This window comes from Rhodnius prolixus, unplaced genomic scaffold (genome assembly GCF_049639745.1).
Source record: "Rhodnius prolixus isolate KJV_2025 unplaced genomic scaffold, Rpr scaffold_8, whole genome shotgun sequence".
NCBI classification, from domain to species: Eukaryota; Metazoa; Arthropoda; class Insecta; order Hemiptera; family Reduviidae; genus Rhodnius; species Rhodnius prolixus.
In genome coordinates this window covers 16,644,573-16,665,099 of record NW_027411593.1, presented here as the reverse complement: position 1 = coordinate 16,665,099, position 20,527 = coordinate 16,644,573, and the positions used below count along the sequence as shown (strand labels likewise).

General features: G+C 29.9%; 1 protein-coding gene and 1 long non-coding RNA gene across 4 annotated transcripts in view; one reads left to right on the top strand and one right to left on the bottom strand.

Moving 5' to 3' along the window:
- LOC141450944 (adipokinetic hormone/corazonin-related peptide receptor variant I-like) overlaps positions 1 to 17,345 on the top strand; it is a 438,838-nt gene extending 421,493 nt beyond the window's left edge. Inside the window, exons 5-7 of one of the 2 annotated variants that reach the window (XM_074121892.1) lie at positions 9,734 to 9,796; positions 13,955 to 14,037; positions 15,238 to 17,345. In XM_074121892.1, the coding sequence (XP_073977993.1) occupies positions 9,734 to 9,796; positions 13,955 to 14,037; positions 15,238 to 15,369 (278 nt within the window). In that variant the 3' untranslated portion in view covers positions 15,370 to 17,345. The remainder of the gene's footprint in view (positions 1 to 9,733; positions 9,797 to 13,954; positions 14,038 to 15,237) is intronic. The other variant, XM_074121893.1, reaches the window with a different exon arrangement.
- Positions 17,346 to 19,424: 2,079 nt separating this feature from the next.
- Positions 19,425 to 20,445, bottom strand: LOC141450949 (uncharacterized). 2 transcript variants are annotated; one of them, XR_012456458.1, is made up of 3 exons: positions 20,238 to 20,445; positions 19,783 to 19,954; positions 19,425 to 19,643 (listed from the first exon to the last, which is right to left on the bottom strand). It is a non-coding gene; the product is annotated as an uncharacterized lncRNA (long non-coding RNA). The 2 variants fall into 2 exon arrangements; XR_012456457.1 differs by having other exon boundaries at positions 19,783 to 20,445.
- Positions 20,446 to 20,527: the final 82 nt, after the last annotated feature.

Below are 20,527 nucleotides of genomic sequence, written 5' to 3'. Positions count from 1 at the left end.
GTTACATTATACACATTGAAAACAAGTGATCTGATACAAAAATGTTGCCTAAGATTTCCAATTCAATTCCATAATAATATTATAATAAGCTTTCATTATCAGTAATATTTTTCTATTAATAAATCAATTGATCAAATTAGATTACAAAACAGCGTTTAATTTTAATTTTTTTTTAGTTTACCCCTCAATAAATTATTCGCCTAGAAGCGATGTCTTATGATTGTTTCTTTTTTATCAGATATCTTTTTCGAGTATTTTTATGTGACTTTGTGATGGCCGATAGTTAACGGGTATAGGACTCCTTCAGGTGTGCGAACGCTTAAATGTCAGAATATGATTGTTAGTCAAAAAATTAAGCAATACTTTACGAAAAACAATGGTAGTTTCTGTCACTGATAACCTGATTATTCTTCTAAGAAGGCAGAGATGCCAATTATAAGGATTCAGTTTTGCTTTTGTCCCTATTCCTATCGTGCAATGTGCATAAAATGCGTTAAGACAAATTTTTTAACCAAAGAAGAAAATATGTTTTGAAAAATTTTGTGACAAGATAGATATAAAGCGAGAAAGAAAGAGTACATATCAGAGAATCCAAGTCAAATGCATAATAATCTAATTTAAAGAAACTTTGACTAAAACTCCTCAAGAGAAGACAAATTTTTTTACATTAATCTGGAAGAACAATGCTCTGCAATCGGATGGAACTCCGAACTCGACTTGAATGAAAGAAAATAGGTACACTAAGACGGATATCATGAAAAAGGACTATGTTTAGTTAAATTAGAAAGAGGTCTGAAGTTTGTTTTTAGCAAAGGAATAAAATGGAAATCGCGTATTGTTAATTTTATCTTCTTATAACAAATTAATGCTAGTAAATACCTTATTTGCCCAAACATAAGTTTTTCCTATTTTAGTTTCTTCAATAATGTGCGGTCAAACTGTCATTGTGGTAGGTTATTATTATCACTAGGAACTAGATGCGTGTTCGACAAACATTTGAATTGTTGATTGGGGTCTTATTTCAGTTTGTCTATAATAATATCTACCAGCGAATGTTTTTAATTTCCCCTCTCAAGTGAAATAATTTTTTAAAAAATTTTTCTTTTTCAAATAATATCTATTTAGTTGAACATTTAGAGCAGGGAGTAGTTATTAATTGCTTAATAGAAATCTGGATATTATGACTCTTACAAGAATATCCGTCTAACTTTAGTGCCTTCATGAAAATTAAGGGTTGTGAACAGATTGGATTAGACAAAGTAAACATAAGCTAAGTTAAGCTTGTATTAAAATCTTTTACTTTGGGTCTGGGAATTTTGTTATCTGATCTTATGGGAGTTAAACTTTTAATTAGTAAGAAAGTAAATAAATAAATAATAATCAACTTAAAAAATAAAAATTAAATAACAATAACAAAATAATTGCGTGGGATCGACCTATTATTCTAGAAACTCGGTATGTAGCATTCTACAAATAATTCGTATCAAAAGAGCATAATTTTTTGATTGAAATTATCTAAAGGAGAAGAGAAATTTTGGAAGACAGGTTTGAAGTGGCTTAACAGTTTCAAATCGAACATAGATTAACGGATTTGGCTACATCTTTGGATAGGAATGTTAATTGTGTCGTTTCTTATAGAATGGTTATATATGTTACATAGAATTTGTACATTGTCTATTTTGCGTTTTTTAAAATTTTTTTTTTTTTTTTTTTGGCGCATCAACAGCTGTTATTAGCGCCCGGAGCTTTTTCCAGTGCACTGCCGGCCTCCGGACAGTGTTCTCTCGTTACAGACAACACTGTCCATCACCGGACAGTGAGCTGTAAGAAGCTCCTAGGAAGAGAAAATCTAAGGGTCAGCTGCTGGATTCGAACCCGGGACCTCCGCGTGGGAGTCCAGTATGCTAACCTCATAGCTAATCCCTTCCCTTTTAAAAATTATTATTGTATTATTTAGATTCGTTGAATATTTTTTGAAGTGAAACACTGGTGTTGTACACACAATTTTAGTACTTTGTCGGTAGAACCAAATACAGAAATATAAATCTCTTATTATGTACTGGCATAAAGTAATATCATTTGATTATTAGTTTAATTTAAAATTATAACTAATCAATATTTTATATCTGTCTTCCTCTATCTTTATATCAGATCACTTTATGGGTACATTAAAATAGAAAATAATTTGGTAAATCAGATATTAAAATTGCATCAACGAGATTCATATTTAATATTTGAAAAATTTGGGTATATCTTCTAAATAGTTCGCAAGGGTTGGTTAAATTTCTCCTCAAAAAATTAAATCTCCGAAAGGGGAAATAAATTTTTAAAATGATATTCTCTCAAAAAAAAAAATAGATTATGAATAAATGAATACACTTTTGGTTTTGTAATACTGAGAGAAAATATATTTAAAACTGAATGAGGAAATTGGGCTTGGCCATAAATTACATAGTGCTTGTTATTTCAAATGATTTTGCAAGTTATATCAATTTGAATTTAAAGATACTTATCTTTCTTACCTTGATTACTAAATTATCCATTATTTGGTCGACGAAGTATTGCAGCAGTAAGAGATATGAATGGTTTACCGCCAAAGGTTTACTTTTTATAGAATTTTAGCTGTACACCGTGATTAGGATAAGTGAATTTTTTTAGTGAAAAGTCCACTTGTTTATTCGCCTTTATAGTGCTTAAATGTTGTGTGGCCTTCAGTCGCTTACATAAGTATAAAAACGCTTGAATTCACAATATGTTACTTATTATTGCGTGTAAGGCATTGTAGCTTTATTAGCGGCTATCTTCAATTATTTATAGACTTTGAAACCTGAAAGCTCTTTTTTGCCTTGAAGTTGTTTTAAAAAGAATATTTAATAAATAAATAAAAAAATGCTGTATTAAATAAATGTTTGGATCAGTAAGCTAGTTCTTAATGCCAAGCAACTTGAATTTTAGTGCGAAGTAAAATTAAGATCTTCAGGCCATTTTAAGCTTTTTTAGTTTAGTCCTATTTTTTTGCACGCCTAATAAAGTTTACTGTTCTGTGTCGCTTAAATTAAATAAAGGAAAAGTATGATCGTCTACAATAAACATACAGACTCATTAATATTCACAAAAAGAAAAAAAGATTTTTTCCATATTGTTTTAATAGCTTAACAAGAGTAATTTCAATTTGTTAGGTCATCAGGGAAATTAATAATAATAAATTGGTTGTTGTAAGGAGAGTCTTTTTTTTTTTTTTTTTTTGTCTGCTTAATTAGAAATTCCAAAAATAACCAATTGTAAAGAAACTGCGAACAATTTTAGACAATTCTGCATAATATTACTTAATTTGGCAACATTGCTTGCGTTTACTGAGTTATTTTTGACTATTGTACTGTAGTTTTGTGAGAAAAGCAGGGTACCGTAATAATTAAATTAAACAATAACCATAAGTAGCTGGCTGCCTTCACCTCTTCCCAAGGGTTGAAACTTCATTGTGGCAAGGGTCGGATTTTCCTATAGGCTAACTAGGCTTCAGCCTAGGGCCTCAAGATCAAGAGGGGCATACATTTAAATTCGACTTATTTTTTATTTATCATGCCACATTTTTTTATAAAGATTAGTACCAATAAAAACATGTTTCATTTAACATATTGATATATACAGGGTGATCCATTTATGATGTATATTAAGTATTATGAATAACTGCATACGCGGTCATGAAGTCTTGCATACAGGGTACATTAAAATGATGTGTTGGTTGCTTTTATTTGACGATAAAACAAATTTATTCTGACTCACCCATAACCATTACATTGCACTACCTTTTTAAAATCTTAAATTATTATTATTATTTTTACTTTGCATCACAAATAACATTTCTGTAGTCAGAGGATCTCCCAAAACGTGTATTTCTGGTGGAAAATTAATATTGAAAACCGTTCACGAGTTGATAAAGTAGTAACTTTGATCTTAAATATCTCGACAAATATTGGGGGCATCGAAACGAGTTCAACGTCATTTTTCACAATTTATTATGTAGTTTTCACCATCATTGTCAAAACCAGTGGTCCTTATGGAACCTCAATTAGGTTTTTGGCCGTAACTCCGCCAAAAATAAAGATACAGCATCGTGGGTGGAAAATCTGAAAACTAGACCAAAAAAAAAACATATAGTTTACTTCATGGGTTATTTCGAAATTCCGCTTTTCTAAAAAGTTATTTGCGATTGGTGCGTTTTAAATGGATCACCCTGTATATCACAGTAGTGATGTGTTTTATTATCTCTCATGTAATTTACAAACTTAAAAATGGGAGGTGAAAGGGCCTAATAAGTGGAATAGCCTAGGGCCTCTTTTCATCTAAATCCGGCCCTGATTGCGGCACTGATTTCTGGCAGGATTCCTGCGACTATGGAATAAAATATACTTTTACTTATTTTCGTTTCAATGATTTTTTAGAAGTACAATCAAATAAATAGTCTAAAAAACTTAAATTCATGTTCCAACTGATCAATTTTTTCAGAAAACCTGAAATAAGTTTTAAAGGATGAAGTAAAACTTTTTTTTTTTCTTTTTTTATTGCCTGTTGCTAGGGAAGGGACAAAGTGCTGTCTTAATACTACCTTACATTCTGAGAAAGGGTTTGAAAACTACAGCAGTTTTATTTAGTAATCCCAGCTACTAATTCTGAGCCCTACAAGGCCAATTCACATAATTCTCATCGCTTTTATTCAGTACAGTTTTGGAGCAAAGTCACAGTAATCTTTTTAATTGAACCAATTTTTTTGTACTACTATTAGTTCAAGGCGTCAATTTTCTTATTTTAAGATTCGTAGAATGCGGTAGCTTGCTTCCTAAACATCGTTTTTTTTTCAATTTCGTTCTTGGCAATTAACTTTTTACTTTCTTTTCCGGAAAATAGATACTTTTTTAAGGTAGTATAATCTTGTAATCTTGCAATAATCCAGCAGTATCTGCAATACAAAATATTCCCTTTAAATTAGTGGGAACAAAATAAACATTCTCTTCATCTTATCTCTTGGTGTCGTAAATCCAAACTATTTTTTTTATTTAAAAACAAAAAAAAATCACTTAGAGTTACTATTTTAAACATTAATGCGAGACTTGACATTTCACAGGTCGAAATTTAATCAGAATGACTGGAATGAATTAAGCTACTACATGAAGTTACACAACTTAAAAAAACAAAAAGGCAACAGTAAAATGTTTGCACATAATTTGTGACTTGAACACAAAAATCAACTCTAGACTATCAGAGTTTTTGTCTCATTATTGAGCAAATATTCCCTTCAAATTCTCCATCCAAGCACTGATTAAATTTTATTCAAATCAACAATTGAGATAACTGTTGGAGATAAATTTTATAGATGAAAATTTCCGCAACACAATTACTAAAAATTGGAATCATACTTTTCCTACTTTACAACAAATTTTCTTTTGGAAGGCTTTAAAAAAGAAACTTCTATGGAGTATTTGGGTATGTATTTTCGAATAAAATTATTTATTTTCAAAAATTAACCAGAGTTATAGATTTAGTTAAATAAATAAATGAAATTTTTAAGCAGTCTCTTGAAACTGAACACATTTTTGCATCAAGTCTCACAATTTATTTGTAAAAATTTACAGTTACAAATATTACCATACTCAAACAAATGATTAATTAATGAACATATCATTTTATAATAACAAATAATGAACTTTTTTTGGAAGTTCACCCAATGGAAGAAAGTCTTGCACAATTTTAATTTAATACTTTAAAATACAGGATAAAAAATTAAGTAATCAGGAAGGCTTCTGCGGTATTAGATTAGGATAGCGTGTGATTATTATTGGCTGGGTAGTAGGAGAGTATTTGGACTTTAGATTAGGATGGTAGGTTAGAGTCATGGATTTTTTTGTGTGTGTACTTTTTTAATTAAATGAAGGATAAAAGAGATGTGGTTGAGAGAATAGTTAAGGGAGTTAGTAATTTTGCTAACTACTTGTGATTGGATGAATCTGTATGTGGTAGGAATTGGAATGCTTTAGTGAAGTTAAACCTCTTCTTCGTACATAAAAAAAGGTTTTGTAAAAGGGTGTCCAACAAAAAACAAAATTCTTCTAACTATTGTCTGTCTGTAAAGTAGTCTAAAACTTATTTTGTATCGATTCTTAAGTTACAGTCTTTGTGAATCTTTAATATTAATAGTGCTCCGACGGTGCTTGTTGACTATAGATATTACAGAACGAATAATAACTTTACAGCGTCGCGTCTATGTGTAAAGATATAATTTTAACAAGGTCTCCCTTCAAAACCTTAGAGATTGCCCTAAAAGGTTCACTTTTATTCTCCATTGATAAGCCAGTCATGGAAGCAGTTGTTTGTATGACATTGCACAGGACAGGGCTGAGTATTGGATTTAATATGCTTGTGTTATTTGAGCAGAAATGCAAAATTTTGTTGAGGAACTTTTGCTGTTAAAGAAGGACAAGAAATGACAGAATTCAAATTACGTGTATAAAAATATATGAGGAAGTTTTTTTGGGAAGATTGCTTAAGTTAGTCTTTTGAGAAAAATTTGGGTGTAGTCAATAGGGGCTTGTGTTGGGATTTAAAGAGCTGCGAGTATACATTACCCATAAAAATTTGTAAAAAAGTTGTTTTCTGGCCGTCGACTACAAACTTCTCCAAATTATTAAAGGTCAAATTAAAAACCAAACTAAGTAATCATTTTGTTTTAATAATGTACTTGTCACTAGTTCATAAAACAGTCGAATATAAAATTGTATGCACACATAAATAATCAAGATTATTGCCAAATTCAGTCATAATCTTGTTTTCAGTAAAATAATAGAGAAGTCACCAAAAGAAGATAAACAATACTGCACAAGAATTATTTAGTTGCATTTCATGATTGCGGCAGCTAATCCAACAAACGAAAACAGAAAAAAATTGCCCCTTTTCTAACGGAAAAATTTCATGATTTCGGTAATCGAGAATTTCGGGTGCGAAGTCTTTGGTTCGGATTATTCCAAAACTACTTTACTGTGTATTCTTGAAGTTAGAGATCGAATTGAAAAACACTCTTAGATCCCCGTAAGAAGTACTTTGGCTTGCTTCATATTACAGCATATTTAATTCTCTTACATTCCATTATTTCTTTTAATTTATTATTTTAGCTAGCATAATAGAAGACATATTACAGCACATTTAATTATCTTTCATTCCTATTTCTTTTAATTTACTTTTTAGCTAGCACGACATATTAGTTACAGCATATTTAATCCATTCCATTTCTTTTCAATTTATTTTTTAGCTGGCAAAATCAAAGAATATTATAGCATATTTAATCTTCTTTCATTCCATTATTTCTTTTTAATTTATTATTTTAGCTAGCATAATAGAAGACATATTACAGCACATTTAATTATCTTTCATTCCTATTTCTTTTAATTTACTTTTTAGCTAGCACAATAGATGACATATTAGTTACAGCATATTTAATCCATTCCATTTCTTTTCAATTTATTTTTTAGCTGGCAAAATCAAAGAATATTATAGCATATTTAATCTTCTTTCATTCCATTATTTCTTTTTAATTTATTATTTTAGCTTAATTATTATTCTTGCTTAATAGATGACATATTACACCATATTTAATTCATTCCATTATTTATTTTCAATTTATTTTTTTAGCTGCGTAAATAGATTACATTACAGCATATTTAATCCTCTTTTCATATCCACTATTTGTTTTATAATTTATTTTTTAGCTGCCAAAATGAATTAAATAGAGATTCCAAATTCAAACAGCATGATAATATTGCGCCAGATATCAGGTTAATTTAATTACAATTTTCAATCATCTGCAATGGTAACTTTACTACAATTTCAAAGTAAATGTGCATCAGTCGTTCCCTTTCATTAAATATTATTAAAACACTAGTTCGTATAAGAGCTAGATGACGTTTTTCTGTTGGAGAACTTGTTCAGTTTCCAATGAAGTTTACCCAGTGTTCTCAAACAGGAGCAGTTGTTGAAAAAATATTAGGTCTACACAGCTGAAAAACATAAGACGTTTTTTCCTTGGAGGACTTACCTTGATTTTAAAGACCTACTTAACCAGTCAAAGCAATGATTACATCTTCTACTGATATATTCTGGTCACATTAATTGAAGTTTTACAATTTTATTCAATATGCGGCGACCTCTTCAGTTACCTGAAACAACCCGCTATTTACAGAAGTGATATGTTTTTTTTTTTAAAAAAAAAGGGATTCTTTTCAATAGCAGTATTGTATCACTTGATTAATTAATTGTTGAAACTGTTTTACTTTCAAGATGGCCTATTGTTTGAAAAGATTACATTCAACAAAGGGACTTATACGTTTTTTTCTTGCATGAATAATCTGTTCAAAACATTTAAATTCATGCCGAGAGAATTCAGTTGCCCGTACAAGTTCTTGCCCATTATTCTTATAGTTCTTTACTGATAAATGTTCTTCACTTTCAAATAAATTCGTAAAATTTTAATCTAATTAACTCACATTCTAAAGTTTAATAACAATGGAAACAAAATAGAAAAGTAATAGTATTTTAAATCACCTTCACTCTCTTGAGGAGTTACACATTTTTAGCTTGTTGATTAAAACGCCTTTAGTGAACAGTGTTTGTAATTCATTTAATGCCTTTCCAAATATTTAAACTGGCCCCTACATGTTTAATATAAGTACATATATAAATAGCATTTTTTGGTTTAAATTAATTTAAACTAAATTAAAGTATCTTATTAAATTAAAATCTGAGTTTAGTAAAAATAGGTAGGCTGATTAAAAATCAATATGTAAATAAATGAATGTCATTGATTTAGAAATCATTAATTCTGATATTTTACAAACTAAACACAATCGCCTTCTCATCCCTACGTATGTCCTAAGAAATTGAAAAGGTTATTTAACACCGCTTTATGGAAAACTGGCAAGATGTTCCTCCAATCCTTAATCTCTACTTACTCTCCTTCTCCAGTTCGGAGAAAATCTCAGTTCTTTTATGCTTGACTGTACTATCTAATGAGCGACCTTTATAAAACTGTAAACATAAAAGTGTTGGATATTTTGAATAGAATGTCTCGTAGTTTATGCAACCTTAGTTCCTGATAACATGAGTTTGGTTTTTATTTGTGAACGATGAGGATAATATCTGAAAGGTTATCACGGTTCGGTGTTATATTTTCAAAGTTGAGATTTATCGGTTATAGATTTTCTCGGAGTTCCAAAAAGATAAATATATTTGTTTATGTTTAGGGGATTCAAGAAAAATTACTAATTAATTCTAATTAAATTATATTTTTAGGCAGAATCCAAAATTAAATTATGCTTATCCAATAAATAAGAAAAGCTTTTATTCAAAAATGTTATAAAACAATAATTGACTGTCATTAGATAATCAAAACATTCATTCTTTAAAACAATATTTATTCATAATTCGTAATCTAATAAATGATTGTTGGACGCTAAGCACCGCCTAAAAAAGTAGGCAATTTCGTTACTTTTCTCGTTGGTATTAAATTAATTGAGAGGTTTGTATTGAATTATAATTCTTAAACAGAAGCCAAAATTAAGTTAAACTTATCCATTAGATTTCCATCATCCATTTGCTTAGTCAATGCGCATCTATATTTTTTATTTTTTTATTTTCTAGTGAAATCAAAACATAGTTGTGTGAACAATAAGTAGTGTTTGCCTTACAGATGCAGCTGCACACACCAGTCGTGTACTTCGTGTACCTAAGTGTGTACTTACGTTTGTTAGAGGTAAGATTACTGCACATAAATATACATTTTGCATGATAAATGAGAAGCATGATAATTGGCTATTAATTTGAAAATTGAACAAAGCACACTACGTTAAACATCGTAAATTATGGCCATTATTAAAACAAAATTTATTTATGCATGCAATTTTTTAATTGTCCATGTACTATTACAAAATTCAACGGAAGGTTTTTCAGAAAACTTTAAACACATCAATTTTTATCTCAGGAAATGTGCGTCCTTATTCCGGCTTACCGAAGTTTTAGACAAACGTGATATCTCTTTTCTTTTATATAGTTACTTAATTTTCTATTATTATTTTGTTTTTTAAAAGTATTAAGAAAAAAGAAAATCAATAATTCACACCTTTTACCTGAAACTGAATTCAAATCCACAGTACTCCCGTATCGAATTTTCTTTTTGCAATACGGTCAATTTATGATTTCATTGGTGCCTGATGACTCCTCAGTGCACTGCAGGCTCCTGGCAGCATTCTGTTATTGAAGAGAGTTTGATACTAGATAGGCAACATTAGTAACTTCTAGGAAGAGAATAATATCAAAGGGCAGAAAGCAGCGCTCCGGAATTTGCAAGTGAGAGATAGCTAATGAACTAATGTGAACTTTTAAAGCTGACATCTTCTAGAGATATATTTGAAATAATATGTCATATTTGTAGATAGTGTACTATATAACTAACAATAGCTTACTGCTTTGACCTTGTAGGGTATACATGCAGGTGACGAATGAATTCTTTAACCGGCAATTATAATTATTATATTGTAGGTAGTTTATAAACTAAAGCACTCAACGTCTTTCCATTCAACATGTTTACTATTAAGCATAAAATGTATCTGTTTCAGGCAGCTAGTTTCCACTGCAGGGCAAACATAATTGTTGAAATAGGGCTAAAATAATCGCCAGCATATCATGTGAGGTTATAATAAAGTGCAGGCCTGATTTATATGACGAAGTGAATAACTACTGCTAGCCGCAAATTTGATCTGAATTACTCTTCATCGAAAGACGAATTTCTGTTGTTCTGCTGGAGTTAAAATGTGGAGCAAGTGGTCTGTTTGGTGCGCGCAATAGATCTTTATACTTACTCTACTCACACGACAGAACTCTCTTCACAGCCTGCTCAAAATCAGATTTACCAATTCGGCGACCATCACTTTGCCAGTTAGCTGTTGTGTCACATTGCCAATACTTTTCGTGCGCCTTTATCGTTGATTTGATCCCCTGGCTATGGCCTAACATTGGAATTCTACCGTTTTAATTCTTGTAGAATTTACTTTCCTAATATCCATTCTTTTCAGAATTATTACCCAAAAAAAATTGGGCACTCACTATTTAATAATATTCAAAGTTAATAATTTTTAATTGAATAAGGTGGGGTTTTGGAAGATTGCCACAATTTAATGTAAAGAATTCTTGTTATGCTTTCATCCACATTTTTTTAAGATAGTTTTAAGGTTACCAGTTAAATATATAGGCAAGACGGTTTTTAAGATTTAATTATTCTTTATCCGGAGATTGATATTGAGTTAAAACAAAATTGTTTTAAAAATATTGCGTATAAAAATACGCAAGAAATGTTAAACATTCAAGTTTTAAGAAAGCACTATTGATAACTCAAATTTGCAAATAAACTTTCTTTATTTATAAGGGTCACCTGAGAGGAAAACCAAAAACTGTAGGTAGAATAAGAAAACAATTATTTATTATAAGTGAATAGAAGAACAAAAACAACTTGTGAAGGAGAAAAATTAAAAGCAGGTTGGATATTATTTACTAGGGCGATGGTGGTACTAGAACATTAATTCATGACCATACTTTAACTGCCTAAAGAATCTTCATATATCTATTTCATCTTCAAGTATCACTTTCAAACTGGATGAAACGTGTTCAATGTTTTATTATTTCATTTATTGCATTATTTATTTCAAATTGTTGGAAATTTTATATTCCTTTCTCCTCTTTTATGTTCCTAACAGTTAGGAAATAATTTTTATTTATTGTCTGATGCTTATTTTATACATATTTACATTGGAATGCCAGGATAAATTCTATAACCTCCAGCATAAACAATAGTAAGTTACCAATCTCGTTTTGTTCTTGTCCCGTCAGTAAGGACTAGCAAGTGATTTCCTATTATGGATTTTTAATGTTTTCCATTAATTGTTAATACGTATTCCAAAGTTCTAAAAAAGTGGTTACCTCTTTTTAGGATTGTAATTGCTGTACAAAATGATCTCTTCCTTTTTATGCTCCTCTTATGATTTAAGTACTCAGGTAATGCTCTAGTTGTTTAAGCATAAAAATTATTTCGTCTGAATCAAACTTGAAGTCTTCAACTTTCTTTTAGCTTAAAGAAGGGCTAGTCACTTGAAATGACAAAATGGGTGCGTAAGATAGTGGTAATTGGCTGTCAACCTTGAAACTTTTTTCATTCTGTTAATTAAGATTGACTGTTGTAATAGAGCTTGAACTGTCTGACTTAGCTGTTGTACTTTGGGACTGCCACTGTTAGTTTAGCAAATCGCTGTCACAGTCTCCGTCTTTTCTTAATTGCCCTAAACTGTCAGTTTAGAAAACTGTATAGACTATTTTTTTCATTGTAGTTTTTACGAATTAGCTGAAGTTTAAATTTATTCTTGAAGTTAATTTTTAACATATTTGGAGCTATTTCATGCATCTAAAAGAGTTTCTACATTTCATCACCCGCTTCAATTTAGAAGTTTAATAAATTTCCATTGTCTATACAAATTTCGAAGTTTGTTCCCGTATCTGTGCTTAAGGCTGGAAACATAGTGGAGCGGCGAGCAAAGCGGCGAAATCAAACACAAGTAAACATATGGGACCGCGCATAGTGGCGAGCAAAGCAAAGATAGAGCAACGCTATCTATAAAGAGTAGAGCGAAGCGTTATGACATGTTTGATTTCTTCGCTCTCATCGCGCTCAATTTGTAAAGGTTATTTTTCAAAGGTTATGGATATTGATACATTATTAGTTGTTTGTTTAAAGAAACCTCTGTGGGGCCATGGTATTTGTGAAGCTACAATAGTTTTTAATAATTAATAGTTTAAATTAATTAACAATTAGTAGTTAATGGAGAATTCAGGTAAGTTTTGCTACATTTAATTTGGTTCTCAATCCCTTAATGCTAACTTTCATCTAAATACTACGCAAAATTAAATTACATTTTCACGTCCTACTACTTCTGATCAGGACGAATTCTCCAATCCTTCTTCTGTAGCGTCGTACTACTCCAGTTTTTCAGATGAACAACATTAATTTATGACAAATCATGGTGTAGTGATTTAATAAAATTATTGTGTTTTTTTAATTGACTAATTTCTTTTTATCTGCATATATTTCTATTTTATTTTTATTTATTTTGATTTTCTTATCTTAAAGTAACTGCTAGGATTAATGGGGTTACACAGATTTGTATTTAGTAAATAACCTAAATAGTTAATTTTTCTATATTGTGCCTAACTCATGTTATGAGCTGTATTACTCAAAAACAATAAAATTTGATTTTGATTAATGGGGTTACACTGGGCTAGTATGTAATCAAATGTTGATATAGACATTCGAAAATACGCATGAAACTTGCCAGGATGCTCCCGAAGTTGTTGGTACAAGTGATGAAATTCACCAAGTTCATTTCTAGACCTATTTATGTCATGTACACTGCAGCTCCTACTACTAAGCTGCTGCAAATACCAAAGTTTCAACGAAGAATTTTTATATAAAAATAGTTCCTCCATCTTGTTTCGTCGAAAGGAGAACGCGACTAAACTCGTCCCTATGTGCATGCGACTCTTTGCTCGCTGCTTGTCGCTCTCTTTGATCTGAAGCAGCTATCATCGCCGCTTTGCTCGCCGCTCCACTATGTTTCCAGCCTAAGGAGAGCAAATAGAAATTTATGGATGAGAAGGTGATTTTTAGTTAATTAAAATTAAAGTTCTCTTGGTTAAAGTTCTTAGACGAAATTTACAAAACTCACTAACAAATATGGAATAAAAGACAATCGCTTCACAAACCGAATGTAATTATTAATTACTTTTTTATTAACTGCGCCATTGTTTCCAAATTAAATACTTTTGTTTTTGATAATATTGACAATTGGCGGATTCTGTTTGGCTACAGGATCAGGGATAACCAGAAGCACTGCAGTTACTGGCTACGGTGGAACACTGGGCTCGAGAAATCATCTTACTGTACCACGTAAGGTTAGCAAAAAAAATTATTTTATTTACTATAAAATTTGCTAAAAATCTTTTCATTTATTCATAATTTTCCTATTAGCTTCTTTCTGATCAATTTAACTCTAATGTTCTTATCAAACTATCTGTGTCAAATTTCGAGGCTTCTTAAATTTTCAAAATACCGCATCCTATTTATTCACTAACCAACTTTTGTAAATAATGTGAGACTCCATTACTTCCTAATTGTGTTAAAAAAATAAAATGTGAATTTTTATTATTTACCAAGTGTAATAATACTCTTGATATTGACAATTTTTCTTAGATAGCATTTAAAAATTATTGTTTTGTTTGATAATTTCTTTAGATGTGAGCAAAAAAAATAAATGAATATTTGCATAAAGTTTGAACTATGTACTATTAACAGATTAAATCAATAAGTTGTGTTCAAAACCTGAGATTTTATTGTCTTAAGAGATAGTTGCTCCTTTCTTTGAACTTGAGTAACATTATTTTCCGAAAAAAGAATCCTTGGGGATTGATGTTTAACAGAATTTAAACAAGGAAACACTTCTTCTATTTTGTCATTTCACAATTAAGTGCGTCAACTGTGGAAAGCTATTCTTTTATTTGAAACATATTTCCGAAACAAAATGTTTATATAGTTATTAATATATATGAGTGAGGTACTATTCTGTTTTCAGCTTGGTTATTTTTAAAAAATGAACAGTAAATTGTTTTACCTTCGCTTTTTGAGGACTGACAATGGAACTACATTAAACATTTCATATAAATATCACGGCATTTTTTCAATTCATAATGTTAATTTAAAATAATTCCAGTTGCATAATGGTATGAATATCTGTAAACAAATACAAGGTGTCACAATAGCTAACTGACAAACTCTATCAATTAATTATACAGTCCAAATACAACGAAAAATGTCCAGTCAAAATGTTTCGGAAATTCCTTCATTCGAGAGATATATCAATCATATTTTTTGTTTTTCCAACCTAATACTATCTCAACGGATAAAATCTTTAATAATTTCAGATTTGCTGAAGCAATAAAAAATCCAATTGCACCATTCAAAAGAGCCATTAAAAGATTTCCTGTCAAAAAATATTGTTTACTATCTTAAAAAATTGGCCAATATTAGTTTAAACATAATTTCACCATTTATTATTTCTTTTCAAAGTAAATGATACGATAATTTTATTTTTACAGAATGTGATGAGACCAGCTTCAGCGGAACATCTTGTGATTAGAGGGCGAATGATTGAAACAGCACCGCTTAATCCTGAAGAATTTCATAGTGATCCAGGAACTAATACTGGAATTTATTTGGTAACATCCTAGGATTTACATTAACGGCTAGCTTCGGCAGCAGAAAGTGCTCTTTAAAAACAGACAATTATAGCTTAATTAGTTTCCTTCAAACTATATTGTTGCCATCCTTTTCAAATTATCGATACAAATTAGAAAAAAATCAGGTCACATGATTTTGTATTTGATATCGTCACCGATTAATATTTTCAAAATCTTTGTTTACAACAAAGTAACTCTTTGTTATAATTGATTGCATTTATTTATTCTCTCCTTCAATCACTTTTACTTGTGTATATACAGTTGTAAATAAAGTAATGAAAACAAAATTGTAAAAATTTGATAGCCAATACACACACATTGTTGGCATGGATTAAAAAAAAAAATGTTTTTCCTTAAAACTATTTGCGATGTTTTGGCCTTATAATCTAATCATTTATGCTGAATTATACAATTTGTTTCCTTTCAGTTGAAATAATTGTTTGAAAACTAGAAATAATTTACAAGTTTTTATTAAATGAAAACCTAAATTTATGTAATTCTTTTCTTGATTTTAAATTTCAGCAAAGACAACACTGTTTCAATTTTAAGCCATAAATGGCTGAGTTTTTAATTTAAGAAACAGATCGATGTCATAAGCTGAGACAGTTTAGATCGCTACATGAGTCTGTGCCAAAAAAAATTAAATCAGGTAAATTATAACAAAAAAAAAAAAAGTGTATTTTTATGTAGAACTTAATAGTAATGCAACAGAATCTTAAAATAGATGGTGCAAAAAAAATTATTCTGAAAAATGGATGGTGACTTATTATCAAAAATCTTCGAATTTTTTTTATGATACAAAATATTCTTGAAGGTTAAATTTATATCTCGAAAATATGAAGGCATAAAAATTTCTTGAAATTTGAGCAAAACTGTTGTCGTGGTCTAGTCGTTCATGGCTACCATATTCTCTCCTATTGGTATAAATGTTAAAGACTTGTGAACTTTTATAGTGCATAAGATATTTTAGGCTCAGCGAGCTTTTTTTGCTATTGTAAAGTGTACTTGGGCAGTTTATCAGAATCATCTTTAGATCCCTGGGAGTATTCTTGCCAGGTCTCACGATGAAACACTTATTTCCAAAGGTAGTTTAGTCTTCATCCCTCACATATCGACTTGCTCTTTTTAATTTCCTCTCCATAAAATGTTCCAAATGCTTAAACGCAAGAAAACTATTGCAAGAAGGATATTATACTAAGTCGCTTTGTTTGATATCCTAGTTACTAAAAATTGTTTCAATTTGTCTGCTTTTATTCGCTGTATATAGCACAGAAACACGCAGAGCAACTTTGCAATTTTCTGTTTTTCGGAGTTATTTTATGATGATTTGCCCGAAATCCGACCTGTATTAATTACAAATCCGTCAAAATGAGATTTCACTTTCACTACAATTAAATATGAATCCAGTCCTGGATTTTTTTTCGAAGGACATTCAACAGAGATTTGTTTTTGTTTCTGGAGACAGGTGCCAAGTTCTTAGGAACAGTTTAGAAGGGGTAAACCTTTTAGGCAATAAGATGTTTTTTATTTTTTAATAAATTAAATGCCATCGAAAATTAAGAAGCCAGAAGGAACATTAGAAAATATTTCTAGTTTTTGTATTTATGCAACTTAAATTCAGTGTACATAAAATTTAAATATTGTAAATAATTGAATGGTAAGGTGCTATTTTTTTAAGAGAAATTTATATTTATCTACATGTCGAATTAATAGAGCTAATGTAAATACTGTAAATTTATTCTCGAAAAAAATACATTTGTATTAATTCGTTGCATGTTTCGATCAATCAAAATAATAACTTTTGATTTTTTTTTACTACTTAAAGTGGTATTTTTGATTATTATAATAAATGAATTTACTAAAGAAAATCTAGCTCAATTTTTGTGTAGTTAAGATTGATTCGCTACGGTTGAATTTGAACATATAACTTTTGTATATATTGACTACGTTTGTGAAATAATTTATTATATTTTGTGTAAAAAAAAAATAATAATAATAATAATAAGTGTATTATATTTGTTTTCGATTTGCTTTGGTTGAATTTTGCATCGATTTACCCTTTCCTTTAAAATGTATTTATTTTATTAATTTTTAATCTTTGAGTTAGTTTTATTTATTATTATTTTTATTATTTATTTAGTATTATTTACCTCCCTTTATTCACTTAGTACATTTTACCGTATGTTATCCCAATTATTGTAATCTTTTTTGTATCCTGTTTAAACGCTAATTAATCCGTGGCCCTTTGTCGATCTAAAGACATGGGAAACATGTTTTTCTTGGCTGTGCCGTTGATATTTTCTTTCGGAACAATCTCTTCCACATTTCTATTACTGCACCTATTTTTTTACCTCTCGAACGTTGTTTTCCTCCATGGGCAATTAACTCTTCGCCAGCTTTCGCCCTACAATGCTCAGCTTTCATGTGAAGTGATTACTACTACGGTCCCTTCTTTGCATCCTACGGTATGTTGGTAAATATTAATGGTTCTCATTCATTCCATTATAACGAACGTTTTTTTTTAATGAAGATTAATCTCTCCCTTTGATTCGGAATGAGTAATGATTCCACTTTCGTAGAAGAAAGGTTGACGATTAAGAAATCTTATAACATTTGAAAATTTAAACATTGTATTTTTTATACAAGTAAACCTAAACATTAAAGTGAAATATTTTTGAACACTTAATTCGATTAGGCTCTAGATTTATTTCAACCACATTCATTTAGTACATTCCAGAATTATGTGTGAATTGGGTTTTACTGATAATAGGTAAACTTTTTGAAACATTATTATTATTTATTTATTTGACTTTATTACTATTATTTTTAAGAAAATTGAAAGCAGCATGGTTTAATTTACTTGGAAAAAGGTTTAGTTTAACAGAAAAATCTTACGTTTGTATAAGTTTTACAATAGTTTGAAATAAATTTGAATATATCTACTGATGTTTTAACGAAGTATTTTTTCCTTTTATCCTTGGCCTTTTTCGATCTTTTGTTAACTTGCAGCCCCTTTAAGCTCAGCTTTTATGACTATTATTAAGGGTCCATCCAGTAGCACGACTGTAAAGTATGGGGTGATTCGCATCCATTCTATTTTCAATAATAAAGAAAATGTACCTACCAAATCAGTGGAATGTTCTTCAGGTAATCATGTCTATTATGTATTTAACCATTTATTTGTTATTTAATACGTTCAAAGTAATATAAAACGTAAAAAATAATCTAAATATATTTTTTTCGTATAATTTAAATGTTCCCCTTTTATGTTTTATCATTATTTTTATTAATGCAATTGTTTGTTGTGTAATGAATAATGGCTAACCCCTTATTATTATAGATATTACATAAAAGAAAAGTAAATATAATTAATGATATTTTAAATTGCAAGGATATGAATATGTGGTCATTTCCTACTAGAAAAGCAACAAAATCTGCTGTTAAGAGCGCTCTATTGGGAGGTGCGACAACTACTCTGCAATAATTAGTTCTCAGTTCTTCCGCTAGATGGCATGGGTATGTATAATTTATATTTTTTTATTTCATTTTTCGGCGCTTCGACTAAAACATATTATTATTTATGTTGCCTAGTTTAAGTAACTTTGATTCCAATTCATTATTAACATCGACTAGGGGTTTTTCAGAAATCGGCTTATATCAAAATGTTTTAATTATGTATCAAAATACCTTCAGATAATACAATCAGATTATTTCTCTAAACATTCAACTTCATGTATATGAAAGAAAAAAGTATTTTTTTCTTTTGTTTCAATAAATTCTCTCCCTTTACTTATATGAGTTTTTGTAAAATTTCGCATCAACTCAACAGATATGGATCATTCATTACCACAGCATTGCTAGTTTGATGGTAACTGTGTTTGATAAAGTGGGTTGCACAAGTTGCAATTTGTTTTATTGTGTTTGTACTAGCGATTGTGTTCTTTGTATCTATCTTTGATTTATCCAACGCTCAGGCCATTTTAGGTACTGTCTATTTTGTAAATATTACTGATGACATAAGGGTTATCAGTTTCGATAAGTGCACATTTATGCTCTGCAGAGTGCAGTTTTATTCATGTTTTTTAAAAAAATTACAATTACTTCCACAAAATTTAACAGTTTGTTACATTGGTGAGGCACTTAAAAGTTGACAGAGCCATTGCTTGAACTGTCATTTTATTTAATTTTTACATTTTGACGGCTTTCGGTTACTTAAGTGTAAAGTTCTTAAACTTTAAAGTTCTATTTTGTATTTAGAAATATTGCTGAAAAGAGGTAAAAAGAAATTACAACCTTTTTGATTCAGATAAGAAAGGACAGATAATATAGCAAAAAAAGGTTTTAGTTTATGTTGCAATACTGAGAAATATGAAATAATAGATAATACTATCTGAAGAAAAGTACCTCATAGGCAGAGAGGTAAGTAGATATCCTTGACTCTGTAGTATAAAGGAGTCGATTTATATATATTCACTGGTGTGCTGCTGCGTGTAATGAAGGTTCCTAGAGGTAATCATTTCACTGATGAAAGATGTGCGTTACTGTGTTCCAGCTAATATAGCGTTGGTTGAAAACACTGGATAATGGAAAACAATATTACATAATAATTATAATTTATTCACACTTAATATAAGATTGTAGAAATCGGAGCATTTTTCAGTCAAACTAAAACTCATGTCAATCAGTTCGAGTCCGTGGCAACCAAAATAAAGCAGTCAGTTTTCTTGAAAACAATCTTATTTTTGTTTAAGATAACTTTTTTATTGAGATTATAAAATAAATATCTAATTTGCATTAGTATAAAAAAAAACCCATAACAATTAGAAGTAGAAGAGAAAGAAAAAACTATAATTGGTAACCTTTGTGTACATTGTACAATGAAGCCAAGTAGTCAAAGGATGAATAGAGAGATCAACATTTCCAGATGAAAGCTGAGCATTACTAGGCTGCAACTGGAATCGATTCCAACCCTAGAACTTATTCAAATCCAACGCTTCCAAAGGCGGACTCGATCTACCCATCACCAACCTTAATAGATTTGAAATTTATTGTTATTGTTGGATTTGTTTATTAAAGGTGATCGATTAAAAACAAATTTTATCAAGACAAGCGTCCTTGCATGAAATGAAAGGAACAAACTTTTTTCGAT